Genomic DNA, 17,894 nt, shown 5'->3' on the forward strand with positions numbered 1-17,894 from the left:
GAACCTGGAAGCTTTGAAGAAGCGTCAAAGCAGGAAGTATTGGTCAAGGCAATGGAAGAAGAGATACAAATGATCGAGAAAAACAACACATGGGAGTTAGTAAATCGTCCCCATGGAAAATATATCATTGGGGTTAAGTGGGTCTATAAGACAAAGCTCAACCCTGATGGCACCATACAGAAATACAAGGCAAGGCTAGTAGCTAAGGGTTACTCACAGCAACCCGGAATCGACTACAATGAGACATTTGCACCAGTAGCTCGTCTTGATACCATAAGAGCCCTAATAGCTCTTGCGCCACAAAAAGGATGGAGTATCCATCAACTAGATGTCAAATCCGCCTTCCTTAACGGCGTACTTGAAGAAGAGATATATGTGGAGCAGCCACAAGGATTCGTGTCTGAAGGAAAAGAACATAAAGTGTTAAGACTAAGAAAAGCACTCTACAGTTTGAAGCAAGCACCTCGAGCATGGTATAACAAAATCGATCAGTATTTCATGGATCGAGGATTCAGGAGGAGCAAGAGTGAGCCTACACTTTACATCAACTCTCAAGGACAATACACTCTCTTACTCTCTCTATATGTAGATGATCTTATCTACACGGGAAACAATACTAAGATGATGATGGAGTTTAAAGAAGACATGATGAAGACCTTTGAGATGATCGACCTTGGTTTGATGAGTTACTTCCTCGGCATAGAGGTAAGTCAGACAAATGAAGGGATATTCATCTCGCAAAAAAAATACACAGAAGGCTTACTTAAGAAATTCAAGATGTATGGTTGCAAACCTGTTGCTACTCTACTCATAACAAATGAGAAACTACAGAAGAATGATGGAGCACCAGAAGCTGATGCATCCAAATACCGAAGTCTAATTGGAAGCCTCCTATATTTGATAGCTACACGGCCTGACATAATGTATGCTACAAGTCTTCTATCAAGATTCATGCAAAGCCCAAGTCAAATACACTTTGGAGCAGGAAAAAGAATTTTGAGGTATCTACAAGGAACAAAAGAGTTCGGTATATGGTATACTACCAAAACCAACTCAGAATTACTTGGCTACACCGACAGTGATTGGGCAGGTTCGACAGATGACATGAAGAGTACATCTAGCTATGCTTTCACACCAGGATCAGGAATGTTCTCTTGGGCATCGAAGAAGCAAGCTACAGTAGCACAGTCAACAACAGAAGCAGAGTACATGGCAGTTGCTGAAGCAACGAGTCAAGCTATATGGCTTCGTAGGATACTTGAAGACATGGGAGAAAAACAAGATGAGCCTACTAAAATCAATTGCAACAAAAAATCAGCAATTGCAATGGCGAAGAATCCAATTCATCATAGCAGAACAAAACACATAGCAATCAAGTATCACTTTATCAGAGAAGCTGAAGCAACTAAAGAGATCAAACTCGACTACTGCAGAACAGAAGATCAAATTGCAGACATATTCACGAAGGCTCTGTCGAGACCAAGATTTGGAGAATTACGAACTATGCTCGGAGTCACAGAAATTTGCATCAAGGAGGTGTGTTGAAATTGCTACAAATTTCTAGAATATTCTTAAATATAATATGTATGAATATGGTAGAACAATATAGAACTATAGAATATTGGTAGAACCATCTAGAACTATAATGTGTATGAATATGTTAGAACAATCTAGAACTATAAGTGTATTTATAAGATAGAAGAATCAAGAACTATCATGATACTAATCTATCATGAAAACTCTAGAAAGACCTAAAGTAATGTAGAAACATTCACCACCATTGAGAGGTTGGTGACTTGAGCCTATAAATAGGCAATTGGTATGTTGTAATTGATTAATCCAAGAAATCAATGACATACCTTCTTTATAAAACAATTCTCTAAAACTATCAACTATCAACTATCATCTAACCAACTACCAACAAGATGTTCCAAAGGGCTTTCTCCCAGTGTATGTTGGAGAGAAACAGAAGCGGTTCATGATTCCCATATCACATTTGAGCCAGCCTACATTCCAAGACTTGTTGAATGAAGCTGAAGAAGAGTTTGGATACGAACATCCCATGGGTGGCCTAACAATTCCCTGTAGTGAAGATGTATTCCAACGTATAACTTCTTGCTTGAATTGACAATAAGTCTCGCACTTTAGGTGACTGACTTAGATTAGTGGAGACATTTTGTACAATTGGTGTCTTCTCAGCCTGTAAAGATATTTTTGAGTAATGACAACGAATTCAATTTCTAAGTATTTATGTTTGTGGTTTACTTCTATCTTTAAATAGAACTGAGGTTTATTGCTGAAAAAAAAAATTGACTTTTATTGATGGAATGAAAAAAAATATATGATAGAATCTAACCGAATTCCACAACATATAGCAGCCCGTCCCAGATACCTCACAGACTAGGAAAAAGTTAATAGCTAGTATTTTGCTAGGACCAAAGAGAAACTTGAATTTATTAATTTGGGATGGAATTTAAGGATTTTTATTTTCTATAATAACACATAAAATTAAAATTCATGGCCCCATTCATACACCTTTTTATTGAAATATATAATTCAGTAGTGTCACATGAGACGCGTATCTATGGTGCTTCTCAATCTGTGGGCATTATAAGTTGAAGTCCCATCTCTGTATAGCTAGTTTTCAATGCCTTCTGTGGTAACACATGGTGCCAAATCATTTTAATTACCAGCTTTCAATTTGGCATAACACCTCCAATGATTTTAATTAAAATAAGAAAGATTTTAGAAAGAAAGATTTCATTGGTTTTAAGAATCAGTAGCTTTAGTTGTTGTAATTTGTTGTTTTTAGAAATATACGAAGGGTTAAAAGATAAAGGAACTCAGTGTATTTTGTAACTGCAGATGAAAGGCTGTTTTATTGATCTGGAAAACAGAGTACCTTTTACAAAGAGATGCTAAAATATATAGATAAAACTCCTATGAGTTCTTGCCTAAAAAATAGAAGATAAATTTAAAAACAGCATAATAGCATATCTGCAGCATAACAGCATATCCTAGCAACAGTTTAAAAAATCTGTTTCAAGAGTCAAACAGTTAACACTCCTCCTTGACTCTGGAACAACATACACCAAGCCTCTGCCTCAAGAATTCATATCTATCTTTAGGAAGCGCCTTTGTTAGGATATCAGCACTTTGTTCTTTTGTTGTGCAGTAAATTAATTTCACTTCTCCTTCCTTCTGTGTCTCCTTGAGAAAATAGAGTTTTATCTTAAAGTGTTTTGTTTTGCCATGAAACACTGGATTATTTGAAATTGAAATTGCAGCTTGATTATCCACAAATATCTGTGTACTGTCCTATTGTTCCATATGCAAATCATTCATAAGCTTTCTGATCCAGAGAGCTTGATTTATAGCAGCAGTTGCAGCAACATATTCTGCATCCGCAGTGGATTGAGCTATTACTTCCTGTTTCTTTGAATACCATGAAAAAATTCCAAAACCAAAGCTAAAAAGATAACTTGAAGTACTTCTCATATCATCAGCACATCCAGCCCAATCACTATGAGAATAACCATGAAGTCTGAAGTTTTTAACATAATTGTATCTTATTCCAAAATCAACTGTGCCCTTAACATATCTAAGAACTCTTTTTGCTGCCTGAAAATGAATTCTACTAGCACAGTTCATGTACCTTGATAACAAGCTTACTGCATGCAAGATGTCGGGCCTTGATGCACTTAAATACATTAGGCAACCTATAAGGTTCCTATACAGCTTTTCATCCACTTTTTCAGCTCCATCTTCTTTGCAAAACTTCTCATTTTGATTCATTGGAGTTGCAATTGGTTTGAACCCTTCCATGTTGAATTTCTTGAGAATTTCATTTGCATATTTTTCTTGGCAAAGAAATATTTCATTCTATTTTTGATACACCTGCATACCGAGAAAGAATGTCATCCTTCCAAGGTCTGTCATTTCAAAAGCATCTTTCATTGCTTCCTTGAACTTGTCAATATGCTCCCCGCTGCTTCCCGAAACCAATAGATCATCAACATATAGAGATACTACAAGTATTTCACCATCAGTCTTCTTCACATATAAAGTAGATTCACTTAAACTTTTTTTGAAGCCTAAGTTCACCAAGTGCGCATCAATTCTGCTATACCATGACTGCGGTGCCTGTTTCAAACCATACAAAGCTTTCCTTAATCGATATACTTTCTCCTTTTTCCCTTGAACAACGAACCCTTCAGGTTGCTCAACGAAAATTTCTTCCTCCAAGTATCCATTTAAGAAGGCTGATTTCACATCCATTTGATGTATAATCCAACCTTTTTGTGCAGCAAGAGACACCAACATTCTTATGGTTTCTAGCCTGGCAACTGGGGCAAAAGTCTCTGAAAAATCAACACCAAACACTTGAGCATATCCTTTAACCACAAGCCTTGCCTTGTATTTGTTTACAGAACCATCCGGATTGAGCTTGGTTCTATAAACCCACTTGACACCAATCGCTTTCTTGTGGTTAGGTCTGTCCACCAGCTCCCATGTTTTATTTTTTTCAATCATTGTAAGCTCCTCTTTCATTGCATTTATCCATTTCTGATCAGCTGTAGCTTCTTCATATCCCTCAGGCTCCATCACAGCAACATTACACCTTTGGCAGATGTCTGAAAGTGATCTGGTTCCTCTTATGGGTTCTTCATCAACATCTTCATTCTCCTCCTGAAACTCGGACCTCTTATCATTTTTCCAGTCCCAACTATCTGACTCCAGAAATTTGACATCCCTGCTGATGATTACTTTGTTGCTCTATGGTAGGTAGATTCTGTAGGCCTTTGAAGTTGAGCTATAACCTACAAAAATTCCAGGTTCTGCTTTCTTGTCAAGCTTGTCTCTCTTTACTTGAGGTATGTAAGAGAAACATAGGCAGCCAAATGTCTTCAGATTTGTTAGCTTTGGTTTGTAGTTGTGCCTTGCTTCAAATGGAGTCTTTTTCTGCAAAGCTTTTGTTGGCAACCTATTCAGCAAAAAAACTGATGTGGGTGCAGCCTCTACCCAAAATTCCTTTGGTAGCCCTTTGTCATGAAGTAAGCACCTTGTCATCTCCATCATTGTTCGGTTTTTCCTCTTGAAAACACCATTCTGTTGTGGAGTGTATGGTGCTGTCAATTGATGTTCAATGCCTGCATCTACACAAAACTTGTTAAATTTTTCAGAGGTATATTCAGTTCCATTACCGGACCTGATCACCTGCATCTTGCATCCACTTTGAGTTTCAACCCAAGCTTTAAACTTCACAAAGATGTTAGCAACATCAGATTTAAACTTCATAGAATAAATCCAACACATTCTTGAATAACCATTAATGAATGCAACATAATACTTACTACCATTCAATGATGGTGTTTTCATGGGTCCTCCCACATCTGTGTGTACTAACTACAACTTTTGTGAAGCCCTCCAAGTCTTGTTTTGTTGAAAAGGAAGTCTGGTTTGCTTTCCATATTGGCAAGCAACACATGTTGGAGGTAAATCGTCTAATTCTGGCATATCTTTCACTATGTTGTTCTTTTTCATGAAAAGTAGTGCAGCATGATGAAAGTGCCCCAATCTCTTGTGCCAAAGCATTGTATTATCATCCTCTTTGTGTACAGCTGCTTGCTGCTCCTCATTCATCAAGTCCAAGACAAAACTCTTGCCTTTCATTTGAACTTTGATCATTTCTATGTTGTTTGCATCTTTAATCACACAGTTTTTGTCCTCAAACAGCACCTTATATCCTTTCTCCAGCAGTTGAGTAACACTTAAAAGGTTTTGATTAATTTCAGGGACATATAATACATCAGAAATTAATTTCAAACTTGAGTGGCCTTTAATTGCAACCGTTCCCTTACCTTTTACTGCAATGAGTGCTCCATTTCCAATTATAACTTTGGAAATAGTTGTCTCGTCCAATTCTTTGAAAAGCTCACGATCATAAGTCATGTGGTTTGTGCAACCACTGTCTATAAGCCAACTCTCTGTAGTGGTGTTGGTTGCAAAGCATGATGCTACAAACAACTGCTCCTCCATAGGCTGATCTTCAGCAGCCTTGGCTTCTCCTTGTTGTTGTTGTTGAGTCTTGCATATTCTTTCCACATGTCCTAATTAACCACACTTGTGGCATTTTATGTCTGGCCTCCACCAACACTTGTTGTGTGGGTGATTATTTTTTTTTGCAATAAGGACAAGGTGAAAAGACACGTGTATTGCTGTTTTGGCCATTTTTGTTGTTGCTCTGCTTCTTCTTGTTATTTTTGCCTCCTTTGTAATTCTGTGATTTGGCTTGAAAGGCACCCTCAACAGACCATTCTTGCCTCATAAGCCTCCTTTGTTCTTGTGCTTGTAGTGCATTCAACAATTCTGCCAATGTAATGCTTGACAAATCCCTTGAATTCTCCAGAGATGCAATTGTGGCTTCAAACTTTTCAGGTATTGTGACTAGAATTTTTTGAACAATTCTAGCGTCTGAAAATTCAGTACCTAGGAGCCTTACATTATTGACTATGCCAAGAAGCCTGTCAGAGTATTTCTTAATCATTTCTGATTCCTTCATTCTCTGTATCTCAAATTCTCGGATAAAATTCAGCACCTGCATGCCTTTAACCTTTTCATTTCCTTCATACTCTTGTTTCAAAAAATCCCAAATTTGATTGGCTGTTTTTAGTGTCATTATTCTAACTAGAATGGTGGATGAAACTGCTGCAAGCAAAGTTGCTTTTGCTTTTGACTTTCTCTGCATCCTTTCTTTGTGATTTTTTATTTGAGCAACCGTTGGATTGTCCGGCAAGGGTTCGACTTCGTACACATCTTCAACAACTTCCCACAAATCACTTGCGTTGAGATAGGCTTCCATTCTAAAAGCCCAGAGATGATAACTTTTACCATCAAACAACGGAAGTGTAAGTGGAATGGATGAACCTTCTGGATTCATTCTAACCAGGTTATGTGTGTTTGTGTTTTGAATGTGTATGGGCTCTCTCAATCTCTCAGATCCCTCAGAATAAGGCTCAGGATACCAATTTGTTGTTTTTAGAAAGATACGAAGGGTTAAAAGATAAAGGAACTCAGTGTATTTTGTAACTGCAGAAGAAAGGTTGTTTTATTGATCTGGAAAGCAGAGTACCTTTTACAAAGAGATGCTAAAATATATAGATAAAACTCCTATGGGTTGTTGCCTAAAAAATAGAAGATAAATTTAAAAACAGCATAATAGCATAACAGCATATCCTAGCAACAATTTAAAAAATTTGTTTCAAGAGTCAAACAGTTAACATAATTGCCCTTCAATATAATCTAATTCTTAGTATCGTCTTGTAAGAACTTTCTTCAGTCCTGGGCAAAACTCTTAAATTCAGCATGGTCCACCACTCGAATATCGATGGTTAGTTTGTATTGGTGAACAGAAGTCTTGAGGCTTACCTGAAATGTTTTGCTGGAAACAATACTTACATTTGTACCCCAATTTCCACCCAGCGAACTTTCAGTACAACTCAGCCCATCACTTCATCATAAGCATGTCACCTTAATTTACAGACCCTTTATGGTAGAAGACCATCTTCATCGATTCCGGACTTGATTCAACAAATCTTGAAAGAAAGGTTGGTTCAAGTATGAAATGGGGATAACAAGCCGCTTCATTTTCTCTCCAACAAAGACTGCAAGGTAACCCTTTGGGACATCCGCAACTTCTGAAGATGCTTGGTTTGCAGCAAATGATGCCTTTCTGGTACCAGGAAGACGAAAACCCATTGTTGTATGCGTTGAGACTTGGGAAGAGAAATGTCAAGATAGACTTGTATATAAGAAACAAGTTTTTGAACTTCAAATGCTTTAGGATGTGAATGATTTTTTTGTCCTTAATGCATGCAGCCATGAATATATATAGATGAAAGAATTTCTAACAAATCGTTGGATAACTGAATTATTGTGGGGAGGGCTGAAGGCTATGAGATAAGACTCATGGGACCAAGGGAGACAAGGGCATATGGTGTTGCCTTGATAAATTTTGTCAAAATATCAATAGTTAACATAATACTACCCCTCGTTCACTAGTTAATCCGCTTGAAATGAAATAGATTTATAATCTCAAACCCGAGAGATATAATGACCAATGATCTCTTGCTATTTTTTGCCTTATGAATTCATGAGCCAGAAAATATGGAATATCAAATAATTGATAAACAAAACGTTATGTTTAGGCACGTCTCAATTGGTAATAAATGGAGGGCTTGATGGTCATTGTTTGATAAGGCTTTAATTTATCATTCTTGATAAAGGCACTTAAGACAAACCCATGTGTATGCCCCCCATCCTTTAACAGTCATTCTCTCTAGGAATTGGATTTCCAAATCTTAAAAACTATATATACACTATCCTTTGGCTTCACAAACAACACATGCCATTGCAATCCTGAGGCTTCAGCATTTAGATTCATTCTTTGAAAATTTGAGATTGTTTTTCTGCCTTCAATCAAGCAAAAAAATGGGTTTCCGTTTACCTTCTATTCGATGGGCATCATTCACAGCTAGCCAAGCAACTTCAAAATTTGTAGATGTGTTGAAATTGCTACAAATTTCTAGAATATTCTTAAATATAAATATGTATGAATATGGTAGAACAATCTAGAACTATAATGTGTATGAATATGGTAGAACAATCTAGAACTAGAAGTGTATGTATAAGATAGAAGAATCTAGAACTATCATGATACTAATCTATCATAAAAACTCTAGAAAGACCTAAAGTAATGTAGAAACATTCACCACTATTGAGAGGTTGGTGATTTGAGCCTATAAATAGGCAATTGGTATGTTGTAATTGATCATCCAAGAAATCAATGACATAGTCTTCTTTTTAAAACAATTCTCTAAAACTATCAACTATCAACTATCATCTAATCAACTATCAGCAGTGGTATCAGAGCTACGTTCGGTCATACATTGGACGTAGTTATATTACCTACCTACCATTCCAAAATCCTCCCAACTACTTCAAAATTTTCCTTTATATTATTAACCCACTCCAATAATATTTTTTTCTAAGCTATGGATAACACTACTCAATCGTCAACTATTTTTGTCCCTATCTTCAATTGTGAAAATTATGATTTCTGGCGTGTTAAAATGGAAACATATTTTTCATCTCAAGATTTATGGGACATAATAGAAGAAGGTTTTACCGTTCCTGCAGATACTTCAGCTCTCAAGAAAAAGAGTTGGAGAAAAATAAACAGAAAAATTCAAAAGCGTTATTCACCTTGCATCAAGCGGTGACTAATTCAATTTTCCCAAGAATTATGGGAGCTAAGACTGCCAAAGAAGCGTGGAACACATTGCAAGAGGAGTTTCAAGGAAGTGTTAAGGTACGTGCCGTTTGTAACATCCCATTTTTCATAAACTAATTTAAAAAGAATTTTTATTTATAAATAAATAGAGTTTTAAAAAAAATGATCATGTTTTTATAAAGAAATAAATAATGAGAAATAATGGTTTGAAGAAAAAAAATATTTGATTTATTCATTTGATAGGGAATAAAATAGAGTTTCTTTTTATAAAACATTAAAAATAAATAAATAGAGTAATAATAAGTTGTGTGTACCCTAGGTATAAATAGCAATGTTAGGTCAGTTTTAGACTGACGATGCCTCTTATTTCCCTCATTTTCGTTTTCTCTCTTCTCCTCTCCAAAACCCTTTCTTTTTCCCACAGCCCACAAAACCTGTCTCCTAAAAACGATGATCTCAGACTCATTCACCGTTCGATCGTTGTGAAATTTGAGTACCACGTTCGAAACCCAATTTCGAGCACTCTCACCGTTGGGAATTGCAAACACATATCAAAGCTAAGAGAAATATCCTTCGCACCGTAGCTTTCTCTTTTCCCACAGAAATCCAAAACGGTCTCAGTAAAACTACGATTATGGTTTTGTTAACCGTTGGATTTTCATGAAATTTGGATATCTTGTTTGAAATTCAATTGCGCAGATTTCACCGTTGGGATTTTCGATATAACATATTTAGAGGGAGAAAAAGGAATCGCATGAAGACAGTACAAGTGGAGGCTTCAATCTCTTCTCCGTCTCTCTGATGTTTGGGAATTCTATCAGATCAATCGGAGGAATAACTGGAGGAATCTTAGGAAACCGCTAGAGATGCCGCAATTAGGGGTTAGAATGAACATATGTAGGGATCCTTAGAGAACTAAATTTGGGTTTATTCTGGGATGTTTATTGAATTATAATTTTCTCTTTATGATTATAAATACAATATTATTGTGTTCTATGTACCAATTGATGTCCTGATGAGAATTGATTGATAAACTTGAGTGTTCTTGATGTGTTTGTGTTTAACCCATGAATTAGATTAATTGATTTTGATAGAATTGTGAGAAACTATTTCAGGGATTTTACACCCCATGTTGTGATAAAATCTTTTGTATAAATTGTTATGTTGAGGTTATGAAATGATGATTCAAACTGTGATTATGTGATAAATTGAACATGTGACGGATGATGAAATACATGTGTATTGAGATGAGATGTGTGTATTGAGTTGTGAACTATGAACTGTGCAATCACACAATTATAAGACCCTTTAAGGGTGACGAGTATTGTGATGAGATCCATTGTGGGAACCCGACGAGTTAAAATGATTTTGAAAACAATTGAGTAGTTGTGTATATTGCATAGTTCATAGGTAAAGTGAATATGATTCATGAGATGTGATAACATGCTATTTTTAGATTATACCATTGGGATTGAGATCGAGTGTATATGATAAATTGTGTATGTATGTGATTGAGATGTTGTGTGCGTTGAGTATTAACTATGAATTGTACAATCACACGACTATAAGTCCCTTTAAGGGCGACGAGTTAATGCTAAGTTCCTTTAAGGGAGACGAGTTAATGTTAAGTCCCTTTTTGGGCGACAAGTTAATGTTAAGTCCCTTTAAGGAACGAGTTAATGTTAAGTCCCTTTTAGGGCGACGAGTTAAGACTATTTTGAGAACAATTGAGGAGTCGTGTGTTTTGTACAATTCATAGATAGAGTCTGTATGCTAAAATGTTTTCTGGGTTGGACCTGAATAAGGAGGGAGAGGCCCTGACGGACTCTTCGGAGTGTAGGCCTTGGGGGTCACATGGTTTGAGTGCTCCTTTAAGCCTATGTTGATCCTATATGGTTGGAGCATTCTCGTAAAACACTGTGACCCTGACTGGTCTCCCTATGATATTACCTAGTGAGAGTGACTTGACTTGCTTGTGTGTGGTTTGTCTTGTCATGTACTCCTAGGCGCCCGACGAGGTTTTTCACTAACATGGTACCACATTGCATATAGGCTTGAGTCTTAGCATAACTGTTGCATACGCTTGCTAATTGTTTATTATGAAATTGATGTGTTATTATGTCTTGATCGGAGTCTGTGATTCTTGTGTATTGTGATTGATGATTGAAAAGTGAATTTTGAATGACAAAGTGATGAAATAATGTGAGATATGCTAAGTAAATTGTATTTGGCTACTATATGTTGTCTTGTTTCTCTCTAGTAGTTAGGAATGTGATAACTCACTCCCGGTTTGCTGTTTGTGTTTGGATCCTGTGATGATCTTGAACTTTGTGTTCGGGGGAGCAGATGAATAGGTGGATGACTATGAAGAACCTCATGCTTGAGGACAGGGAACACAACGCTCTGATAGGATGTGACATAAGGATATAGGTTCTATATTAATTGTATGAAGCTTAGACGACCTTGTTTGAGCCAAGATAACTTTATTATTTATTTGGACAAGTTTGAATATGATGTAGAAGAAAGTGAATGTAAGCCTTTTACCCCTTTGAAAGATTTGTATTTAAAAATGTTTTAAAAATACTTTTAATTAATATTTGAATTTTTGTTCCTTTATTAGTATATATGTGAGGGGTAGAGGGTGTCACACCGTTAAACTTCAATCTCTAAGAAGAGATTTTGAACTATTGAAGATGAAGGAGTCTAAGACAGTTAAAGATTACTATTCTAAAGTTAAAGAAATAGTTAATCAAATCAGAGCTTTTGGGGAAGATATTCTTGACAAGAAAATTGTTGAGAAAATTCTAATTACTATGCCCCAAAAATTTGACCCAATCGTGACAACGATTAAGGAAACCAAAGATCTGTCCACTCTATCAGAGACTGAACTTGTGGGCTCTCTTGTAGCATATGAGCAAAGACTGTATAGGCATAAAGAAGATACACTTGAAAATGTCTTCTAGTCAAAGTTTAAATTTCAGCCCCAAAACAAAGAAAATGGAGGAAAGAAAAATTATGGAGAAACTTCCAGAAGAAGAGAAGGTTCTAGGAATTTCCTTAAGAACAAAACAGATAAAAATCCTCCATGCAATATATGCAAAAGGCAAGGTCACGCAGAGAAAAATTGTTGGTTCCGTAATATGCCACAATGCAACCATTGCAAGAAGTTCGAGCACGTAGAGAAAAATTGTCCCAACAAAAATAGGCATCAAGCCAATATCGCAGAGGAGCATGATAAGGAACAATGTATGTTCTATGCCACTCAAGACTCAATAAAAAAGGGAGGAAGCTGGTACTTGGATAGTGGATGTAGCAATCACATGGCCAAGGATGAGACTATTTACAAAAGCATTGATGAGTCTATCAAAGTCAAAGTTTGACTGGGAAATGGAAGTGTGGTTGAATCAAAAGGCAAAGGCACTGTCATGATGGAGACAGATAAAGGTACACGACTCATCCATGATGTCTTACTAGTTCCCAGCCTAAAAGAAAATCTTCTAAGCATTGGCCAAATGATGGAGAGAGGCTACACACTTCACTTTGAAGGAGGTGTATCCAAAATCTTAGACAACAAAAATAAAAGGTCTGAGATAGCCCAAGTAAAGATGAATAAGAGCAATAGAAGCTTCCCTCTAAACTTAAAATATGCAACAAACATTGCCATGAAGGTACAAGTTGATGATTCATGGCTATGGAATCAAAGATTTGACCACTTCAACACACATGCCTTGAAGTTGTTACATGAGAAGAGTATGATGAGAGATCTTCCAAGCATAAAGGAGAACAATGAAGTGTGTGAAGGATGTCTCCTTGGTAAGCAACACCGATTTCCTTTCTCAACAAGCGGAGCATGGAGAGCGAAAGATCTATTGGAGCTGATACATACGAACGTCTGTGGACCAATGAGGACGCCATCACCTGAGAACAACAGGTACTTCATACTCTTCATTGATGACTTCTCTAAAATGACATGGGTATATTTTCTAAAAGAAAGATCAGACGTCTTCGGAGTATTCAGAAAGTTCAAGGCCCTTGCTGAAAATCAAAGTGGAAAACGGATAAAAGTACTAACAAGTAATCGCGGCAAAGAGTACACCTCTCGCGAGTTTGAAAGATTTTGTAAGGATGAAGGCATTGAGCGGCAACTTACAGTTGCATATTCTCCTCAACAAAATGGAGTGTCCGAGAGAAAGAATCGCACAGTTACGAAAATGGCTAGATCGATGCTGAAAGAGAAGAGACTATCTAACACATTCTTAGCTGAAGCAGTCTACACAGTTGTTTACATACTCAACAGATGTCCAACTAAGTCTGTAAAAGACAAGACTCCAATTGAAGCTTGCAACGAGAAGAAGCCATCAGCAAAGCACCTGAGGGTCTTTGGATCTATATGCTTCATTCATATTCTAGACGTGAAGAGGCACAAGCTTGAAGACAAGACTATACGTGGTATCTTCCATAGGTATAGCAATATCTCTAAGGGCTACCGTGTCTACAACTTGCAAACTAAGAAACTCGTCATCAGTTGAGATGTTAAAGTTGATGAGTACGCTTCTTGGAATTGGGATGAAGAAAAAGTGGAGAAGAACGTTCTTATACCCGCTCAACTACCTCAAGAAGAAGCTGAGGAAGAAGACCCAGGTGAACCACCTTCACCTCCACCACAACAACAAGATCAAGAACTATCATCACTAGAGTCTACTCCAAGACGAGTAAGATCTTTGGTGTACATATATGAAACCTCTAACTTGGCCATACTTGAACTTGGAAACTTTGAAGAAGCATCAAAGCAGGAAGTATGGGTCAAGGCAATGGAAGAAGAGATACAAATGATCGAGAAAAACAACACATGGGAGTTAGTAAATCGTCCCCATGGAAAAGATATCATTGGGGTTAAGTGGGTCCATAAGACAAAGCTCAACCCTGATGGCACCATACAGAAACCCAGAATTGACTACAATGAGACATTTGCACTAGTAGCTCGTCTTGATACCATAAGAGCTCTAATAGCTCTTGCGTCACAAAAAGGATGGAGTATCCATCAACTAGATGTCAAATCCGCCTTCCTTAACGACGTACTTGAAGAAGATATCTATGTGTAGCAGCCACAAGGATTCGCGTCTGAAGGCAAAGAAAGCAAAGTGTTAAGACTAAGAAAAGCACTCTACGGTTTGAAGCAAGCACCTCGAGCATGGTATAGCAAAATCGATCAGTATTTCATGGATCGAGGATTCAGGAGGAGCAAGAGTGAGCCTACACTTTTCATCAAGGCTTAAGGTCAGTACACTCTCTTACTCTCTCTATATGTAGATGATCTTATCTATACAAGAAACAATACTAAGATGATGATGGAGTTTAAAGAAGACATGATGAAGACCTTTGAGATGACCGACCTTGGTTTGATGAGTTACTTCCTCGGCATAGAGGTAAGTCAGAGAAATGAAGGGATATTCATCTCGCAAAAGAAATACACAGAAGACTTACTTAAGAAATTCAAGATGTATGGTTGCAAACCTGTTGCTACTCCACTCATAACAAATGAGAAACTACAGAAGAATGATGGAGCACCAGAAGCTGATGCATCCAAAAACTGAAGTCTAATTGGAAGCCTCCTATATTTGACAACTACACGACCTGACATAATGTATGCTACAAGTATTCTATCAAGATTCATGCAAAGCCCAAGTCAAATACACTTTGGAGCAAGAAAAAGAATTTTGAGGTATCTACAAGGAACAAAAGAGTTCGGTATATGGTATACTACCGAAACCAACTCATAATTACTTGGCTACACCGACAGTGATTGGGCAGGTTCGGCAGATGACATGAAAAGTACCTCTAGCTATGCTTTTTGACTAGGATCGGGAATATTCTCTTGGGCATCGAAGAGGCAAGCTACAGTAGTACAATCAACAGCATAAGCAGAGTACGTGGCAGCTGCTGAAGCAACGAGTCAAGCTATATGGCTTCGTTGGATACTTGAAGACATGGGAGAAAAACAAGATGAGCCTACTAAAATCAACTGCGACAACAAATCAACAATTGCAATGGCGAAGAATCCAGTTCATCACAGCAGAACAAAACACATAGCAATCAAGTATCACTTTATCAGAGAAGCTGAAGCAACTAAAGAGATCAAACTCGATTACTGCAGAACAGAAGATCAAATTGCAGACATATTCACGAAGGCATTGCTGAGACCAAGATTTGAAGAATTATGGACTATGTTCAGAGTCATAGAAATTTGCATCAAGGAGGAGTGTTGAAATTGCTACAAATTTCTAGAATATTCTTAAATATAATATGTATGAAAATAGTAGAATATCTTAGAACTATAGTGTGTATGAATATGGTAGAACAATCTAGAACTATAATATGTATTAATATGGTAGAACAATCTAGAACTATAAGTGTATGTATAAGATAGAAGAACCTATAACTATCATGATACTAATCTATCATAAAAACTCTAGAAAGACCTAAAGTAATGTAGAAACATTCACCACCATTGAGAGGTTGGTGACATAACCTTCTTTCTAAAACAATTCTCTAAAACTATCAACTATCAACTATCATCTAATAAACTACTAAAAGATCAAGATTAAAGGTTTTTAAGTTAAACATATTTTTAGCCCCTCTATTTATTGATTTGTCCTTTACACTTTTAGTCTCTCGTTTTAAAAACGTTCATTTATGAAAATGAGTCAAAACAAACCTCTATCACTAACTTTGTTAGTTGAGTAAAAAAAAAACTCCGATAGTAGGACGTAAGGTGGACACAATTTGTGGCAGTTTAAAAGTCCCAAAATTTAGATTCATAATATGGTTAACAGGTTAAAATTTATTGGCCGTTTTTATTCGGTATGCCTTATAGAAATATGCATGCACATGAGACAATACAGTTTTCAAAGCTTGATTTTTGTAATTCTAAACATTTCCAATACGCACAACACAAGGCATCACTTTGAAAACTACTCTGCCACCGTATGCCAGTTATAACTCTACGTTATACACTTGACAAATAATTTGTCCGGAGTACCTAACCTGCATATGCAAACAATACAAGAGTCATATTCCAAACATTCTCATTTGTACGTACATTTAGAGAAAGATGCTTTCGGATTTGAGTTGAAAACCAAGAAGATTAATTTACCATTCAACGTTCACTTTACTATAAATACCACAAATAATCTTGGGTACCAGCACAACACATCTTACATTTCACTAATCAACTTCAAGTAATTGTTCCATAATTGCCTCGCTCACTACGCTAGCTACCATGGTTGCCAAAAATCATTTCTGTCATATTTCATTGGCAATGCTTCTCTGCATGGCTTTCTTGGCTTTTCAAGTCACATGTCGCAGTCTCCAAGATGCATCCATGTATGAGAGGCATGAGCAATGGATGACTCGTTACGGCAAGGTGTATAAGGACCCTCAGGAACGGGAAAAGCGTTTCAGGATATTTAAGGAAAATGTGAATTACATTGAAGCTTTCAACAACGCTGCCAATAAACGTTACAAGCTAGCCATTAATCAATTTGCAGACCTCACTAACGAAGAGTTCATTGCACCCAGAAATAGATTCAAGGGGCATATGTGTTCCTCAATCATTAGGACAACCACTTTTAAGTATGAAAATGTGACAGCAGTACCATCCACAGTGGATTGGAGGCAAAAAGGAGCAGTTACACCCATCAAGGACCAAGGTCAATGTGGTAAGTGTATGATAATTCATTTACTAATTCAAATGATATTGAAGGATTTTCTAACTGTTGATTTACTTCGTAGGATGTTGTTGGGCCTTTTCTGCTGTTGCAGCAACTGAAGGAATTCATGCACTGACTTCTGGAAAATTGATATCTTTGTCGGAACAAGAACTTGTTGATTGTGACACAAAGGGTGTGGACCAAGGTTGTGAAGGTGGTCTTATGGATGATGCTTTTAAATTCGTCATCCAAAATCATGGACTCAATACCGAAGCCAACTACCCCTATAAGGGTGTTGATGGAAAGTGCAATGCAAATGAAGCAGCCAACGATGTTGTTACTATTACTGGGTATGAGGATGTCCCTGCCAACAATGAGAAGGCACTGCAAAAAGCTGTGGCCAATCAACCAGTTTCCGTAGCCATTGATGCCAGTGGCTCTGACTTTCAATTTTACAAGAGCGGTGTCTTCACTGGTTCATGTGGAACTGAGTTGGACCACGGTGTCACTGCTGTGGGATATGGTGTTAGTAATGATGGGACTGAATATTGGTTGGTTAAGAACTCATGGGGAACTGAGTGGGGTGAAGAAGGTTACATTAGGATGCAAAGGGGTGTGGATTCTGAGGAAGGACTCTGTGGCATAGCTATGCAAGCATCTTACCCTACTGCATAATTATAAAATCTGGACACCATTATACTATATGTTTACAATTCTACTTATCTTTTTAAGCATTGATTCCTCCTATAGGTCATGTATATCATTATATCCCCTGCGTGAACACAATATTGTACATTGTACTTGTATAAATTAAAATAATTACGATTGAATTAAAAATGAGTCATATATGGTTATGACTTATGAGTTATGGCTTATTAGATATAGGTATCAAA

At 37.0% G+C, this 17,894-nt stretch overlaps 2 protein-coding genes across 2 annotated transcripts; one reads left to right on the top strand and one right to left on the bottom strand.

The window, feature by feature from the left end:
• Nucleotides 1-3,318: 3,318 nt before the first annotated feature.
• Nucleotides 3,319-3,825, bottom strand: LOC121174509 (secreted RxLR effector protein 161-like). The gene has a single exon (XM_041013724.1). The coding sequence runs from the start codon at nucleotides 3,823-3,825 to the stop codon at nucleotides 3,319-3,321; it is 507 nt and encodes a 168-aa protein (XP_040869658.1).
• Nucleotides 3,826-16,571: 12,746 nt separating this feature from the next.
• LOC100801364 (senescence-specific cysteine protease SAG39) lies at nucleotides 16,572-17,676 on the top strand. The gene is made up of 2 exons (XM_006606954.3): nucleotides 16,572-17,010; nucleotides 17,084-17,676. The coding sequence occupies exons 1-2, from the start codon at nucleotides 16,572-16,574 to the stop codon at nucleotides 17,674-17,676; spliced, it is 1,032 nt and encodes a 343-aa protein (XP_006607017.1).
• The last annotated feature ends 218 nt before the right edge of the window (nucleotides 17,677-17,894 follow it).

Source organism: Glycine max, unplaced genomic scaffold (assembly GCF_000004515.6).
Source record: "Glycine max cultivar Williams 82 unplaced genomic scaffold, Glycine_max_v4.0 scaffold_121, whole genome shotgun sequence".
NCBI classification, from domain to species: Eukaryota; Viridiplantae; Streptophyta; class Magnoliopsida; order Fabales; family Fabaceae; genus Glycine; species Glycine max.

What these genes read in the sequence shown, in the direction of transcription:
- LOC100801364 (XM_006606954.3), top strand. Translation starts at nt 16,572, where the DNA reads ATGGTTGCCAAAAATCATTTCTGTCATATTTCATTGGCAATGCTTCTC. An exon ending in CAAGGACCAAGGTCAATGTG is followed by an intron (nt 17,011 to 17,083) that starts GTAAGTGTATGA and finishes TTTACTTCGTAG; the next exon opens with GATGTTGTTGGGCCTTTTCT.
- LOC121174509 (XM_041013724.1), bottom strand. Translation starts at nt 3,825, where the DNA reads ATGGAAGGGTTCAAACCAATTGCAACTCCAATGAATCAAAATGAGAAG.